The following is an 18,605-nucleotide window of genomic DNA, read 5'->3' as shown; positions in this document are numbered from 1 at the left end:
GGTATTATTTAAGGTAAATAAAGCAGACTGAGTCATAAGTCCGTGGATTCCCATATCGCCCACTTGATCCCCATAGTAATGAGCATTGGCTCAGTCTCCACCACTCGAACTGCAACTGTCCTTATGAAGACTCTGTTCCAATGGTCAAGCCATTGCTTTATCCAGCCCTTGCCCTGCTCCTTCCTGAGGCAGCTGATGCTCTCAGCTCCTCCTCCAATTTTTAGTTCTCATCTTCCCTTGTTTTGTTTAGTTTTGTTTCTCTTTTTGCTATCCTCTCTTCCACCCACATCACTCATTAAATACCGGGGTTTCTCAGAGGCAGATATTTTTTCTTCTCTTCACATTTTCATCTAGTTCCGTAATTGGAAAAATATGTTGGGCTCAAATCTCTCAAACCCTAACTGAAGACCCATATTTACAAATGCTTACTAAATATTTCCACTGGAATATTCTACAGGTTCTTAAACTATGATTTGTCCTTTTCCTGGGTTTCCTATTTTAATTAACTTCATCCATTTCTATTTAGTTCTCCAAACAGAAACCTAGAATGATCATGGACTCCTCCATTTTTCTTACCTTCAACACTAAATATGCCCCTTTCTTATTCCCAAGCGTGAATCTGTATTAGCTCCACTCAGACACCCGTATTCACTCTTCAGTAATCTCCTTTAGTATCGCAGTTTTAAATATTATCTGCACGCTGATGACTCCCAAATTTGTATCTCTAGCCCATCTCACTCCCTTGGCCTTGACTCCTATATCCAACTGCCTGCTCAAAACACTTGGACCTCTCAAAGTTAAGATATCCAGAACTAAGCTCCTGATACACCTCTCAAATGTGCTTCTCCCACAGCGTTTCCCATCTCAGTTCCCATCCCATCCCAATGTCATTCTTCTCAGACACAGTCAAAGACCCTGTAGTATTCTTCTCATACTCCATATCCAATCTATCAGTGAAAGCTATCAATGCTGCTTTCCAAATACATCGAGACCTGAACCATCAGTCCAAGCCACCACCACCATCTGTGTAACTACAACAGCCTCCTCAATGGTCTGCTTCTGCTCCGTCTTCCTTCAAGTCTATTCTCATTAGAGCAACCGCAATGATCCTGTTAAAATGTATACTGCAATGTTCCCATGACTTCCCATCTCAGAGTAAAATTAAAATAACCTCAATGGTCTTTAAGGCTGTATATGTTTTGACCCAGCTACTCCGACATCTCTTCCAACATCATCTTCCGTGGTTCTTTCCCCTGTTTATTCTGCTGCTGCTGCCACAGCCTCCTTCCCTGTTCGTCACCTATACCAAGCATATTCTTGCTTCACAGCCTTTGTACTTGCTGCGCCCCGTGGGATACGAGCACAGAGTCTGCTTGTCCCTCTTGCTCTGCTCCTCCTCTCTTTCTCTCAAATAAATAAAATATTTTAAAAAAGAAAAAGTTCAGAGTATCAAACTGGAAAATACGCTCATCAGAAACAATAACATAAAAAAAAAAAAAGGAAAAAGAAACAGTAATATGAGAAGCCCAACTGGAGGAAATCACAGTAATTGTAAATCACTTACTCTCTTCATCAAAGTTCAGCTGTTAAAGAAATGCCCCTAAGAAACAGAGCTATCATTTTAAGACACCGCCCACCACCTACCTTTGGAAGCGTTCAGAACAATGTAACAAGAATCTAAAGCTGCTTCATCAAAAAATCTGTGAGAACTGATGAATGAATTCAGTAAAGTCACGGGATACAAAGTCAACGTACAAAAATCTGTTGCATTTCTATACACTAATACTAAAGCAGCAGAAAGGGAAATTAAGAAAATAATCCATTTACAACCACACCAAAAATACTAAGATACCTAGGAATAAGCCTAATCAAAGAGCTGAAAGACCTGTACTCTTACAGTTTTCTACCTACAGAACACTGATGAAAGAAACTGAGAGGACACAAAGAAATAGAAAGACATCTCACAGATGGGAAGAAAAAAAAATAATGTTAAAATGTCTATACGACCCAAAGCAATCTACACATTTAATGAAATCCCTATCAAAACACCAACAGCTTTTTTCACAGAACCAGAACAAGGGCATCTGGATGGTTCAGTCAGTTAAGTATCTGCCTTCAATCCAGGTCATAATCCTGGGGTTCTGGGGTAGAGCCTAACGTCAGGCTCCTTGCTCAGCGAGGAGCCTGCTTCTCCCTCTCCCTCTCCTGCCTCTTATACTCTCTCTCTTCTGAATTAAATCTTTCAAAAAAGATGATTAAAAAAATAATTTTTTTTAAAAAAAGAACTAGAACAAATAACCCTAATGTGTGTATAGAACCACAAAAGTCCCTGAACAGCCAAAGCAATCTTGAAGAAGAAAAGCAAAGCTGGAGGCATCATGTTCCAGACTTGAAGTGATATAACAAAGCTGCAGTAACCAGAACAATATGGCACTGGCACAAAAATAGACACACAGATCAATGAACAGAAAAGAAAACCTAGAAATGAACCCTCAATTATACGGTCCATTAATCTTCAATATGGCAGGGAAGAATATCCAATGGGGAAAACAAATGGTTTTGGGAGAACTGGACAGCAGTTGCGAAAGAATGAAACCATATCCCTTTCTTAGATCATACCCAAAAAATAAATTCAAAAAGGATTAAAGACCTAAATGTGAGACCTGAAACCTAAATTACAAGCAGTAATTTCTCTGACACCAGTTGAAGCAACGTTCCAGATCTGTCTCTGGAGTCAAGGGAAACAAAAGCAAAAATAAACTACTAAGACTATATCAAAATACAATGCCTCAGTGAAGGAAACAACCAGTAAAACTAAAAGGCAACATATGGAAAGGGAGAAGATATTCGCAAATGACATATCTGATAAAGGGTTAGCACTGAAAATATATAAAGAGCTTATAAAACTCAACACCCCAAAACCGAATAATCCAATTAAAAAACAGGCAGAACATATGAACAGATACTTCTCCAAAGAAAACATCCAGATGGCCAGCAAACACATGAAAAGATGCTCCACATCACTCATCACCAGGGAAATGCAAATCAAAACCACAATGAGAGATCACCGCACACCCGTCAGAATGGCTGGAATCAGCAGCACAAGAGACAACAGGTGTTGGCGAGGATGCGGAGAAGAAGAAACACCATGCACTGTTGGTGGGGATGCAAACTGGTGCGGCCCCTGTGGAAAACAACATGGAGGTTCCTCGAAAAGTTAAAAACAGAACTACCTTATGATCCAGCAATCACACTGGTGGGTCTTAACCCAAAGAACACAAGAACATCAATTCAAAGGGATACATGCACCCTTACGTTTGTAGCAGAATTACCTGTAATAGCCGAGCCATGGAAGCTGCCCAAGTGTCCACCGACTGATGGACGGATGAAGAAGATGTGGTGCATGTAGTATTATGCCGTGAAAAAGAAGAAATCCTTCTATTTACAACAACATGGACGCAGCTAGAGAGAACGATGCTAAGCGAAGTCAGTCAGTCAGAGAAAGACAAATACCATATGATTTCACTCATCTGTGGAATTTTAAGAAACCAAACGAGCAAAGGGAAAAAATGAGTGAGAGATCAAGAACCAGACTCACAGGGAACAAGCTGATGGTCACCGGAGGGGAGGGCTGGGCAGGACGGGTGCGACAGGTGATGCGGACTGGGGAGGACACGGGCTGTGATGAGCAGCGGTGATGCACGGAAGGCCTGAATCACGATCGCGCACCCGAAACGGTTATAACGCTGTATGTTAATGACACCAGAATGACAATAAAACTTGAAAAAAGAAAAAGAATTTAAGCTGGAGTCCACTCTCCAATGTGAGGTCTGCACGCGCAGATACGAGTAATGATGGTGGAGCTGGAGGAAAGCAGATGCGTTCAGCCCTGCCCTGGAATGGCAGGTCGCGCACAGGTGTTCGCATTAGCAATGGGAGGCCGGAGGCAGGAGGAGAGAACGCTCCTTATTTTAGAGGCGGGGAGGGGGATTTCTTTTTCTAAGCTTAGGATCTTCGCTCTTACAGGAACTTCCTTCTATTAGGAAATATGGCTTCAGATAGACTCTTTGCACCTATCAAATGGTTCTGCACTTCACAGAAGATCATAGAAAATCCACCTACCAACACAGAGCTCAGAAGACATGGCGGATGACAATCTAGACAAAATGGCTGACTGGAGTATTAGCCTAATTATGAGGAGGAGTGATAAACTGAAAAGGGAAACAAATGCCTATTAATTAGGAAAACAAATAGGTACTATTAAAAAAAAACCCACCAAGAAAAGTGTCTAGGAAATGAATATTAGATAACAAAAGGAGATAAAGATATTCACCTGACTAACCCTAACCCTCTCTTTGTTTCAACATTCTAACAATTAATAAGCAAAGATACTCAACTAATGCAAAAAGGTTAAAAAAATAAAACAACCCAAAGCAGGCTAAAATTTTCCTGAGGTTTTTTCCTATTTTCCAACTCTTTATTTGTGATATATTTGCTATATTTGTGACATTCAAAAAGCATATAAATACAGAATATATATTTGACTAAGAGGCAGTGGCTAATAAAGTGAAAATCTGGGCCCAATGTCCTTCTTCAACTGTACAATAACACCCAAACTCTAATAAACTCAGATTTTTCCTTTTCTTTCCCACCACATTCTTTCACGGATACTCAACTTTCCAGTGAAGTTCCTGGAGTCTGGAATGCCCTTGCTCTTTATTATTCTGTGTGACAGAATATCTACTCAACTTGTAGAACTCGGCTTACATTTTCATCTTTGAAGGCTCTATGATCATCGCCCTCCCATCCCTAAAATCTCAGGTTTGGTCAAGTTTTATGTAGGAGATTCTCTTGAAGGTCTGCTGTTACATTCCAAAAGTCAAGCAAAATATGACAGAAATTATATTGAGCAAAGGCACAGAGTCACGGGGCAGGAAGAAGCCTTACAGATCAGGGAGTCTACGCTCTCATTTTAAAAAAACTGAGCCCAACTAGGATTTAGACCCAGCTCTGTCAACAACAATTTTATCCCAACATACCAACAATCACCAAATCAAAATAAGTGTTTCTGAAATCACCAAGGAAAGAGACACTGAGATCTTCTAAGTGGAAAATACAATTCACTCATGAAAGGCCATTTATCAAACTGCTAAGACTACTGGAATCTGTCTGCTACGTGGGTGGGTTTCTGGGATGTCCCTAAATAAAAGGAAATCAAGAGCCATCCCAACTTCTCAAACATACTTATCTATCAGGTCACATTTATCTATAATATAAAATCTCTGGTCTGTCCCTGTGTACATCTGGTTTTTCTTTGTGTGTGATCAGGAAGCAGGTGCTACCTTTAACATCACTCTAAATCACATAAGATCAGGATGCTAAAGATCCTGGGGAGAAAATGGTCATCACAGATAATCTTTATTGCCATTTATACAAATGACAGGTAATTACATGAAAGTGACAACTACTGATGATTGTAAATGAAGGTAAACTGAAGTAATTTCATATGAACATAGAGAATTATTTCAATATTATTGGTAAGACCCCAAAATGCATTTGCATAAATAATTCTAACATGGGCACATACTAAAGTGCTAAAGTCAAAATAAATATAGGCAGCTTTATATACATATTAGTAATTATTCTTACATGTTTTAAGTCATGAGTCAGGGAAACTTTCCCATAAATCCCTAAACCTATTATTTATTTCTACAGCTCCCAGGATATACCTTTTCCTGAAGAGAATCAAGAATTGTTAGAATGGGATGAAATACATGTATGACTCTACTATGGGCAGAAAATCAAAGAATGATTGAAGTATGACCTGACGAGTCTCAGAATATAAAACATAAAAATCTCACCAACATCACATAGTAAGGTAAAATTCCTGGACAGTAGTTTTAGACTACCAAACTTCAGGCTGAGTATATAGTTTAGCTGTTTAAAATGATCCAAGAGCAAGTTCAAATCCAGAAACAAAAAACAGGTGCTGTCTGTTACCCACATGAGCACTGTCAGACTATGAATATAAAACCAATTTATGGCTCACCTGAAACAGACTTAAGTATACAGGGTTGGCGGGGGGTTGAGACTGAAGAATATGTCTTAGTCATTCGAGAGTAAGTGGCTTTAAAAACTACAGAAGTACATACATATAACTCATATGCATGATAAACAGGAAAACTTGTTTTATAGTAGGTAAGGGTAATGTTTATTTAATTAATAAAGGACAGAACAGGGGCACCTGGCTGGTTCAGTCAATAGAGCATGTGACTCTGGATCCTGGGGTTGTGATTTCAAGCCCCACGACTGGTGTAGAGTTTACTTAATTAAAAAATGTATATGACCGAATAATGTATGAGTAGTTGACATAGTGCTCTGTCTATTGTAATTTTGTACTAAACATCGTATCATTATTACTAAGATTACACAGCAACAGTATTCCCAAACATAAGTTAGTAAATGCATTAATACTAACTGTGATCCCAAAAACATGTACAGAAATGGTGTCATATACGCTTGAATGAAATAAGAGATCAGTAAATCCTCAGGATATGTTAGTCAATGTTAGTCAATTTTATGCTTTAATAAGGTCATAGTGCCTCTTGAAATTACTAAGAAGAAATTAAGATTATATCTAAGAAAATAAATTTGCCATTAATCTCACAGTATAGCTAAAAATTTCAGAGGAAATTTAGGTTAGAAATTATTGATGTTTCAAGCAGAATAAATAAATTAAAAGATATTCCAGCATATTAGTTCATTAAAAGAAACATCAATCTGTCTCTTACATAAACATGTTTAAATTAATTTAAGAGATCAACACAAGGGTGCCTGGGTGACTCAGTCAGTTAAGCGGCTGCCTTTGGCTCAGATCATGATCCCAGGGTCCTGGGATCAAGCCCCGCATCAGGCTCTCTGCTCAATGGGGAGCCTGCTTCTCCCTCTCCCACTCCCCTGCTCGTGTTCCCTCTCTCACTGCCTCTCCCTCTGTCAAATAAATATATAAAATCTTTAAAAAGGAGAGAGTGAGAGACCAACACAGCACTACTGTGAATAATACTAAAAATTTCAGAATTATTTTCTAGGCATAATTTTTTTAGAAGATTTTATTTACTTATTAGAGAGCAAGAGACACACCCACACAATAAGCAGGGGAGAGAGGGAGAAGCAGACTCCCCACTGAGCAGGGAGCCTGATGCAGGGCTCGATCCCAGGATCCCGGGATCAAGACCCAAGGCAAAAGTAGACACTTAACTGAGTCAGTCACCCAGGTGCCCCTAGGCAGAATTTTAAAATCTAAGTTCTAGGCAGAACTTTTAAATTAAATCTTTTTGAGTAAATTTAAATGGTTTCTGAAGTAGGAATGGAAGAGTTAAAAGGAGTGAGTAATATTTCTTTGAGATTAGGATAATTCCCATAGCCTTTGCTTTTATCAAAGGTTTCATTTTTCAATTTTGAAATGTCATTCAATTTTCAAATGCTTAAATCTCCTTAGGGAGCTGAAGACTTTTTTGCAAAACATTTTTACAGAATAAGCATATCCCATGTAATCCATAGGTTTAAGTCTCAATGTGTGTACTTGCAAAACAAAAAATTAGCACATACTACAGAACTAAGAAGATATTCTTTTATTTTATTTTGTTTTAAATATTTTATTTATTTATGTATTTGTCAGAGAGAGAGAGAGCACAAGCAGGCAGAGGCAGAGAGAGAAGCAGGCTCCCTGCTGAGCAAGGAGCCCGATGTGGGACTTGATCCTAGGACCCTGAGATCATGACCTGAGCCGAAGGCAGACGCTTAATCAACTGAGCCACCCAGGCATCCCAAGGAGATATTCTTTTAATAAGCTACATTTGCTCCCTTTATTTTTCAAAGATTTATTTAATTTTATATTAGCGAGAGAGAGAAGGAGCATGAACAGAGGGAGAGAGGATCTCAAGCAGACTCTGCACTGAGCACAGAGTGGACACAGGGCTTGATCTTACAACCCTGAGATCATGACATGAGCCTAAACCAAAAGTTAGATGTTTAACCGACTATGCCACCCAGGCGTCCCTATGTTTGCCTGCTTAATCAAGCTATTCTGATTCATTTGTTGTTGCCAATACTCTTTATCTTCTTTCTGAAAGTTTAAACATCATCAAGATAAAAAGCTTTTGAAATGGTGGACAAAACCAAAAGACAACTGAAAGAATGGGAGAAGATATTTGCAAATGTCTTATCAGATAAAGGGCTAGTATCCAAATCTATAAAATAACTTATCAAACTCAACACCCAAAGAACAAATCCAGTCAAGAAATGGGCAGAGACACAGACAGACATTTCTGCAAACAAGACCTCCAAACAGCCAAAAGGCACATGAAAAAGTGCTCAACATCACTTGGCATCAGGGAAATACAAATCAAAACCACAATGAGATCCACCTCACATCAGTCAGAATGGCTAAAATTAACAAGTCAGGAAACAACATATGTTGGCGAGGATGCAGAGAAAGGGGAACCCTCCTACCCTGTTGGTGGGAATGCAAGCTGGTGCAGTCACTCTGGAAAACAGCATGGAGGTTCCTCAAAGAGTTGAAAATAGAGCCAACCTACAATCCAGCAATCACACTACTGGGTATTTACCCTAAAGATACAAATGTAGTGATCCAAAGGGGCACCTGTACCCCAATGTTCATAGCAGCAATGTCCACAATAGCTAACTATGGAATGAGCCCAGATGTCCATCAACAGATGAATGGATAAAGAAGATATGGTACACACACACACACACACACACACACACACACGGAGTATTACTCAGCCATCAAAACCCGAAATCTTGCCATTTGCAATGACATGGATGGAGCTAGAGGGTATTATGCTGAGCAAAATAAATCAATCGGAGAAAAACAACTATCAGATGATCTCAGTCCTATGGAGAATTTAAGAAACAAAACAGAAGAACATAGGAGAAGAGAGGGAAAATAAAACACAATGAAATCAGAGAGGGAGACAAACCATAAGAGACTCCTAACCATAAGAAATAAACTGAGAAGTGTTGGAGGGAAATGGAGTAACTGGGTGATGGCATTAAGGTGGGCACATGACGTAATGAGCACTGGGTCTTATACACAACTAATGAATCACTGACCTCTACCTCTGAAACAAATATTATACTTTATGTCAATTGTATGCAAATAAAATTTTTATTTAAAATTAAAATTAAAACTTAAAGATATTACTTTCATCAAAGTCAACTTACTCTTCCTACTATACTACTTGAGTCATTTTTAGACTTCTTATAATAAAACCCAATAGTGTGGGGTGCCTGGGTGGCTCCAGTTGGTTAAGAGCCTGTCTTCAGCTCAGGTCATGATCCCAGGGTCCTGGGGTAGAGCCCCGCATCGGGCTTCCTGCTCTGTGGGCAGCCTGCTTTGCCCTCTCCCTCTGCCTCTCCCCTCGTCCTGTTTATGCTTGCTCACTCTCTCTCTCTCTCAAATAAATAAAATCTTTTAAAAAATAAATAAAACAGAACAATGTGGAGCTTAAATTCAGAAGAATTGCATTTGACTTACAGGGTTCTTATTGAAAATATTAACCCTCAGCTCATGAGGTTCATAAAATGACTTTCTGAGAGGTCTTTTTTTTTTTAATGCCGTCTGTTAACTACCTATAAGCAGAACTGAGTATTACTCCTCTCCAGAACAGCGACCAGACAGTCCAACCTCTTCAGCTCTGGATGGGAGCCTAACAGTGCAGTGAGCTGCGAAATGTGGAGGTCATGTGCTCACAATAATTTTGTGCTTGGCTCATGGCATAAATGTAGGGAGAAAAGCAAAGAAAAATATTCACCAATATTAAAGAAGCAGAGGAATAAGGCAGTGGTGTTCTGAGTTCACTATACTTACTCTAAACTGTACAAAATTTATGAAATAATTTTTTTAAAGATTTTGTTTATTTGAGAGGGAAAGAGACTGAACGCGTAGGAGGAGGGGCAGAGGGAAACAGACCCGAGAGCCAGATGCGGAACTCGATCCCAGGACCCTGGGATCAAGAGCTGAGCCGAAGGCAGACACTTAACCAACTGAGCCAACCCGGGAGGCCTCACGAAATAATTTTTGTGCAAAATGTTTTAAGTCTTCATATTTATTAGCAAATAAAACTCAACAAAATCTGAAAGAATTCCTTCTTAACTATTTAGCAAACTATATTAAAGTTCAAGTACTAAAGACACTATTGAACTTTTTAGTACAGGAATCTGGAAGACAGAGCTTTATGTGCACAAGCACAGAGAACCAGTGCTGAGAAACCATTTTCAGGATTCCTCCCTCTTTGATATACTAGAGTTATTTCTCCACAACTTGTGGCTAGAAAAGTAATAAGGAATTACTGGTGTTGTTAATGGGGTGAGAGAGTTGTTTTCAGCGGGGATTCAGCGCAGATGTTTGGAATAACTTGCAGCTGTCGCCGGCTGAGCAGGCTTAAGGAAATTACTGGGAGTATGGAAGGAGAGCTGCCAGGAGCGCTCGAAACCATTCGCATTATGGGGACATGAAAAGTTTAATTAGAAGCCAGAAACTGGCCTTCGTTTACTTCTGAGTCCGATTTTTAGGGGTGTCACACCTAAAACTGTCACGTATCTCTGGGTCCACATCCACATACTTGTTCAACTGCAGCAAAGTGCCTCACTTGTTGACTGTGTGTCTTAGGGGAAAAGGGAGAAACAATTTTCTGCAGTTTGACCTAGTTTGGGTTTAGTTCAATTTAATTCAAAAATACTTCAGAAATTTACTGTAGGCAAAACCCCAAAAGAGTAAGTAAAAAATCTCACTATTCTCAGGGAACTTATGTAGAGAGAATATACATAGACTTAAAAAAAATTTTAAAAGAAACGTAATTATTATGGGGATTCGATGGCACTCTGGGGATCTGAGTGTTCAAACGCTGCTCCATGAGGGACAGCCTGACTTTGCCTACAGATATCTGGAGGCACCAGGGGTACAGTATTCTTTCGCCCACACAAAAACAGTTTGTGTCTCAATTTTTATAGTAAGATGCCAAACTTACCATCTATTTGGTTTCTAAGAATCATTTATTTATTTCTTTATTTGATAGGGAGAGAAATCACACCTAGGCAGAGAGACAGGGAAGCAAGCTCCCTGCTGAGCAGAGAGCCGGATGCGGGCCTCGATCCCAGGACCCTAAGACCATGACCTGAGCGGAAGGCAGAGGCGTAACCCACTGAGCCACCCAGGCGTGAATTTAGTTGGTTTCTAAAGCATACAAAGCTGCCCTGAAGTAGCCACACAGATGACTATACTCTAGGCGTTCCCCAAAGTCTGAGTGACAGACATGCTATTTAGAAGGCGTGCTTATGGGGCGTTCTAACCATCCACGCCTTCAGGCATTCTAAGTTCCAAGATCAAGCTGGTGTCCAGAGAGGCTTGGTTCACAAAGTTTAGGTTCTCCCTGAATGGCTTTTACTGAATTGTACACTATGAACTGGATGGCAAACTAATAAAAATTTTACTAAAAATCAAAAAATCCACACTTCATGAAATACTAGGTCCCCATAATACACCACTGTCCAAAGTTCTCTTTCAGCTTCAAGGCCCATCCCAATTACCTTAGAAATCTTAGCTCTCACGCAGCTCTGTCCAACTTTATATATGTAAGTAGCTTCATACTTTCTAGTATACAAATTAAAAGGTGAAAAGAAATGTGTGAAATTTTAATAATTTAGCCCAGTACAGCTAAAATACTATCATCTAACATGTAACTGATGCAAAAATTGAGATATTTTATTTCTTTATACTAAATCTTCAAACTCTTGCACGCCTTTTATGCTTCTAGCCCATCTCAGTGACCAGTTACATCTGAAGACTAGTATCTACTGTACTGAATACAGTACAGCGTTAGAGAATAAACTTCTTTTGAGAAATGGCCCTTTCGGGCTTCCTCCCCAACAAAACTACAGCTCTTCTGCTTTCCCCCTTTATCCTGTAGGTTATTAGGAACAGCAGCCCGAACACTGTAACAACTCCATTCAGCAATTCTTCGGTGGTAAAGATTAGGAGTGGCGGAGTTGGTTAGTAGGAAATTTTAAATTCATACATTAAAAAAGTAAAAAAACAAATGCTTGTAATATACTTCTCCTGGTCTGTCCCCAGATGCTCTAAAAGCACCAGCCTCTAACACAAAAGGCCTTCCTGATGGTATAAAGTCACTCCTCCTCAGAAGGATATAGGATTGGAGCTACTGAGACTCTCCTGGGTTTTGTTCAGTAAGAATTATTTTTATAACCAAATTACATTTAACATCAATTTTAGAGATTTAAAAAATTTTTTCTTTACACAATCTTAAGTAAAATTTTGCAGGTTTAGAAACATTGCAACTTCTCTTAAATTCTGTGGACTAAGTAACATACTACATCATAAGGACATGTTAATTTGTGGAATTCTCTCAGTTTGCATGTTTCTAGAAGAACTCTCTTTTAACATAATCTCATTTACTGATAATAGGGAGATAGTGTAGAACAGTGAAAAGACCACTAGCCTGAAATGGAAGAGGGTTTGGCTTCTTGACTTTGCTTTGTGATGAGTTATGACACTATGTAACTTTCTAGGTCTTAATTTCTCCATCTGTAAAATTAACAGGCGAAAGTACATCTCTGAATCTCAAAAAATTTAAATTGAAAACTATATTCAACAATTTCCAAATGCTTTACACTTTGAAAGCAATAGCATTTGAAGCAAATGTTATGGTTTCCGACATAAGGTTGTAAATCTTTGTATAAGTGAGTTTGCATAACAAAGCTAGAACAAATGGCCAAATTATGAAAGGAATCGAATTCTGATTATAGTTTCACCTCCTGTTCATCAGCACCTGCCAGCTTTTCATGAATGAGTAAAAATAACACTTGACATTCTCTATGTGACAAAATTCATTAAATTTAGCTTATCAGCAAGATATTTTAAATGTGAATGACGGGGCTCACTAAGCTTCACTGATAAAATTCTGCTAACTGACCTTAAGGAACTTAGTTTTCACACAACAGGGGGCACTCAGGTGGCTCAGTCGGTTAAGCAGCTAACTGACCCGCAACTCTTGATTTCCGCTCAGGTCATGATCTCAGGGTCGGGAGCTCAAGCCGTACTGGGCTCCCTGCTCAGCGTGGAGTCCGCTTGTCCTTCTCTTTCCCCCTTTGCCCCTCCCCTTGCTGGTGTGTGCTTTCTCTCAAATAAATAAATAAAATCTTTAAAAAAAAAAAAAAAGAGAGAGAGAGAGAGAGAGAGAGACTAGGCCCAGTAAAGAAAACAACAGACAAATGTATGGTCATCTAATATAAAGCACCTATTATTGTTGATGAAAAGGTAAGTCATGAAACTCCTAAATGTATATTCTGTTTCCCATGAACAATTTCAGTTCAAGGTGGGCAGATACTCATGTGTTAGTGTAGTGTTCCAATGCAGAGAACAAGGGTGGTCCAGCACCTGTTTCTTAACTGACTGAGTCCTTTGTTTTCTTCAAAAAGATCAGTAATTTCTAAAAAATGCCTTGATGTCAGTGCACAATAGGATCTTTCAGAGATGTTTAAATGCTGACAGAGGAAGTAGGATTCCCTCCTATTCATAACAAATCACGCAAGCAGGAACAACTCATCTAATCAGTATAAAATAATGTAATTGCTTTCTTGTACAAATTTTAAACAGGTAATTAATATGCTTTACCTAGGCGGGATAAGCTCTAAATAATAATTACAGCTATATGCTAATGCCATAGGGAACCCCAAACCAATATTAATCTAAATACCTGGACAGTCTCCCAGTCATCTAGGCACATGTCCTCCGGGCTACCAGATCTCTATTTTCCACACTCTAGTTAAAATCCCTGACTCAGACAAATATTCTCATACTTAAAAGACAGAGCCATAAGGACCCCTGAAAAACAGAATGAAAGGGGGTTTATCTATTGCTAACTGAATCTGGGGTATCACTCAAATGAAATTATAATTGGTAAGATTGGGTTTAAATACAAATGCTTATCCTCTATAGAAATACGCATCAGAAATTTGCAACGATTTAAAAACACTTATGTATTCTTTAAAATAAATGAAACCCACACAGACACTTCAGTAATTTTGACCTAGACAGTTCTAAGTCATTTCTTCATTATTTTTCCAATTGAGGGTTAAGATAGTTCTTTTAAACTTTAAAACTGATCACAGAGTTATCTATTAATGGTTAAGGCCATTTGGTTAAGAATTCTGCAGACACATGAAAACTTCGTAAAAACTATAAAAATTTTTGCCTCTAACAACCCAGGAATCTATAAACAATTCAGTAATTTTTTAAAAACCCTCTAAGCTCCAAAGTTTAAATGTTAAAACTAAGCCTTTTCTACATCATTTATATGATTTAAGAAAGGTATTTTTCACTCATTTCTAAAGGCCACATCTATCAATTTCCAAGTTTCCAATCAAATTTGAGTTAGTAGCCTTTACAAAGTACAAAAGTAATTTAAAACTAAAATTATTTAACCCCCAAGTAAGTTTTTAGAACTATATTTAAAAAATAAAACATCAGAACATTCTCTCAATTCAGTGGTATTTTTAACAGGAACAAAAATGGAGATGTAAGTACTAATAATAGGCAAATAGCATACATTAGAAACCATGTTTTTACACCAGCTTTTAAAATAAGTCTATTGTTTTAAGAGCTTTTGCAACCATTCTCAAAAAAGGGAAAATCACAAAGGGCCTAATTTTTGCAGAAGAGACTTTATAAAAGCATTCCAACTTCAATTTGGTTTGATACATTATTAGAACAGGGGGAAAATACAAATATCAAAAACCCTTACCTACAAAGGACAAGCATATGTTCTTAATAAAAGACAGTGCCTAGGTGTTAGAGACTATTTGTTTCAGTCTGGCACAGATTTGACAGCTTCAGAATAAAAGAAACAAGCAGAAGAGGATAGTTGTATCATGCATGGAAGAGGTATTTTAAACCTTAGAAGATTAACTATGCTTGAAAACTTATCAAGTGTGGACTTCCCTTAACACTGTACCTTACAATTTTGTGTGCCATTAAATGCCTGACAAATTGTATGAAGCGACACTAGGGTTCCTGGCACTTTTGTGATTCGGATATAACACCTTACAAGGAAAATAGAGAACTCTCTAGGGGAACCGTCAAATGCAAATAGAGATTTTTCAATCATATCTTTTGTTGTTGATATTGCTGCGGGAGGAAAAAACTCAAAGTCAGATTGGAAAGACAGTCTTTTCAGAAGTTCAATGGAAGAATAAACTTGTTTTGCCTGGATATCATTTTCTAGTTTACTTCTGAAATAAAGTTTCTACTAAGTCAGTTGATAAATACAGGTTGGAATAGAAAAATGTTCATCTCCATTTCGTAAGAACAGGACCAATGTGCATTTTCTAGATAAAACTATAAATAAAATTTTAAAAATCAAAGGTAACTGCAACAGAATTTTATGTGTCCAACTCACTTTCCTCATGGAGAAATGTCTTTTCATTCCTTCAAGTGAAACACATAAGGAAAATGAAAGAAGAAATGCCAGGAATCATCAGACACTTCCTAGACAGATACATACTGACGCCAACCTCAGGAAAACCTAACAGGTATCCTACCACTTCAGAAAAACAAAAAACTACCCACCACAAATAATGCGGTGTAGTTCAAACTTGGAAATATAACTTGTCTAAAAAAACATGCAAAAGAAAACATCACCGCTTTACATTTAAACAATTCTTGCTGATAAATAGGAAATGTTTTTACAACAACATGTAAAGTCAAGTCTGTACATAAAGGTTCATGCCAGTTTTCGCCCTTGGCAACCAAAACACACTTGCTTCAGAGTCATTTCACTCATTAAATGGGGAAAGAAGAGATGAAATTATTCATGTTTTGACCTTACCCATAAGCAAGTTCAGAAGGTAACTGCATTTACAGCAAGAACTATATCTTTACAAAGATATTATTTAAAAAAAAAAAAAAGGAGAAAAGGTAGAATTACAAGTAAGTTTTAAAATAGATATGGCCTCTTTTATATGGTCACCTCCTTTCAGAGGATCTTATATAGACAAGAAATTTCAATGGGAAATAAGTTTTCATCTCTCACAAAAAATAAACTTAATCCCTCATCATTTTCCCACCAAAAACTCATTTGAGAAATAATTTATTGCATGAAAGCATTACTATACAATATTTTTAAAAATTAAGGTCATACTTATGTATGCATAAAGTTTCAAAAATATTATGGGGATTCAGGGCACAAGTTGTTAGATAAATGGGAAAAAGAGAAAAAGCTATCCATTGTACACAGAAATAATCTCACTCTTATTATAAAAAGGTATCAAAAATAACTCCCACTCGTGCTTTTTCCAAATGTGTTATTACATAACCTCCACACCTGGTGTTTCTGAGTGATGAAGATCCTTGAATGACAGTAATACTAAGAAAAGGTGCTCTGAATAGACATACTTAAGCTGACTGAAGTGTATTTATTATCAAAAAACTAAAATTCTAAACAAAAACCATGATGGACAAAGGATTAATCATATCAGAAGAAATTCACTCTAATGCATGAGGTAACATAAAATCCAATAATTCACTGTACCTGAAACTGGAATCTAGAAATGCTGGACTTGAAAAATATCAACAGTATAGATCATGGCTGAAAAGATAATGGTTTCCTCTCAACCAGGCAGCAAAAGCAGGAGGAAAAAACTCAAAAGTCACATTTTAGAGTCTTTAAATATAAACAGTAATTCATATAACGCGAGACAGAAATTCAAATGAGAAGCCATAAGAGACATCTCAAGAGACAAAAGGGGAAGAGAGATGAAATTCAACTGAGGAGAAAAAAAGTAAACATGATACAAAGCTTAAAAGATTCAGCAGGAACGCAGGAGATAAATGAATACATGGAAGGAATTCTACGCTGTGTGAAAGGAAACCGGAAGATGCAGAGATGGCAGAAAGCTGTGCAAGGAAGCAGTCTTCATAGAGTCCTTTTCATTCTAAGGGAGGCACGGCAGTCCATTTCTTTGGAACAATGAAGATCTGTTACTCTTTATACGCTCATTTTTCTTACACATCAGAGCTGAAAAATATCAAGGCTATGAGTCCAAAAGAGGACAGAAATCCTATACCTCTGAAGATTACAGTTCAGATAAGCACACTTAGTACATCATAAAATGTTAAAACCAAGTTTTATTTCAATCTGCCAAACTGGAGACATACAATGACCTAAACACATCCCTTTAAACCCCCTTCCTTGAAAAAAACAAACGATGGTGGTAAAAGGAGCATTTCTGAGGTTTGAACAAAGTAACATAGCAGAACCTCAGGAAAGACTTCATTGAACTTTCTTTTGAACTTTAGGTTTTTCTTTGAGTAACCCCTGACACCATCCAATGTCACCAATGCCATAAAAAAGAACCCTGGCCAACATTCACCTACAAAACTGCTTTTAAAAACAGCAGTCCTCCTCCTTGGCCAACCCTACCATGGTCTGTCCTCATCCTCTCGGGGAAAGGAAAAGCAAGTAACAGCTACACCACGAGGACTGAGTGTGACGATAAAGCCGTAGGAAACTGTCATTAAACGTAACGCACATTTCCAGTCGCTTCGTCACCTGTAGAGTCATTAAGAACCCCTTTTGGCTGCCTAAACAGCTGGGCCACCTCCTGAAGGAAAGAGGGGTGGAGAAAGGCCCTCAGTAGAGGTTGTCAGTGTTGGTGCTCCGAGGGGTTTTGATCTTCTCGATGTTTTTGAGGATCACGTCATGCAAGGTGGCGTACTGGTTCCGAACGTGCAGCAGGATCTGGCGCACGCTCAGATACTCGTTCTCGTCCACCTCGGCCACCGTGCGGCGGTAATCTTCCACCTGGGGGTACTTCACGATCTTGGACACCAGCTTGGCCCTGGTGTTGTAGTAGGCGGAGAAGCGACGCAGGTAGGAGGCTGCGGTGCTCTCCACGGTCCACAGCTGGTCCACGGTGTCCTCCTGGATGGACACGCCGAAGTTGTTGCCGTCCTCCACCTTCGGGATGAGCAGCTGCACCCACATCCGCACCGTGTTGCACTTCTCTCTCAGCAGCTCGATCTCGGGCTTTACCCGCTCAATCAGCTCCACCAGATGCTGGTTGCTCCGCAGCAGCTGTCTCTCGCCCCCGGGCAGGGCCGGCACCTTGGGCGAGGGCTGGGGCTGCAGCGGCGGCGGCGGGTCCCCGTTGGGTGCGTCCCCCGCGGGGTCGGGCACGGCGGCGGGCTCCAAGGCGGGCACCGAGCGGATCCTGGACAGGTCCTGCAGGCGCAGCTCCTGGACCCGACTGTCCAGCTCCGACAGCTTCTGAGGGAAGAAGGTGGACACCAGATCCTCGGCCTCCTGCGCGATGCGGGCTCGAAACGAATCCACTTTCCCCTGCACGTCCTGCTCCAGCTCCAGCGGGGAAGCCATGCTGTCCAGGGCCGCCGGGCGTCGGGGCGGACCCCGCCCGGCTTCCCCCACCTCCACTGGCAGGCCTTTCGCTGCCGCCGCAGCCGCCAACTCCCAACAGACCACGCCCAGCGCCGCCGGAAATGACGTAGC

General features: G+C 39.4%; 2 protein-coding genes across 2 annotated transcripts in view; both read right to left on the bottom strand.

Annotated features, from left to right (window-relative positions):
* ATF6 (activating transcription factor 6) overlaps nt 1-18,605 on the bottom strand; it is a gene marked incomplete at its 5' end in the record, with an annotated part of 214,184 nt that overhangs the window by 65,102 nt on the left and 130,477 nt on the right. The window lies entirely within an intron of this gene.
* LOC122918383 (proteasome activator complex subunit 3-like) lies at nt 17,730-18,473 on the bottom strand. The gene has a single exon (XM_044266745.1). It carries the CDS (start codon nt 18,471-18,473, stop codon nt 17,730-17,732), a length of 744 nt encoding a protein of 247 aa, XP_044122680.1.

This window comes from Neovison vison, chromosome 10, assembly GCF_020171115.1.
Source record: "Neovison vison isolate M4711 chromosome 10, ASM_NN_V1, whole genome shotgun sequence".
NCBI lineage: Eukaryota > Metazoa > Chordata > Mammalia > Carnivora > Mustelidae > Neogale > Neogale vison.
This window is presented reverse-complemented; position numbering and strand designations above follow the sequence as displayed.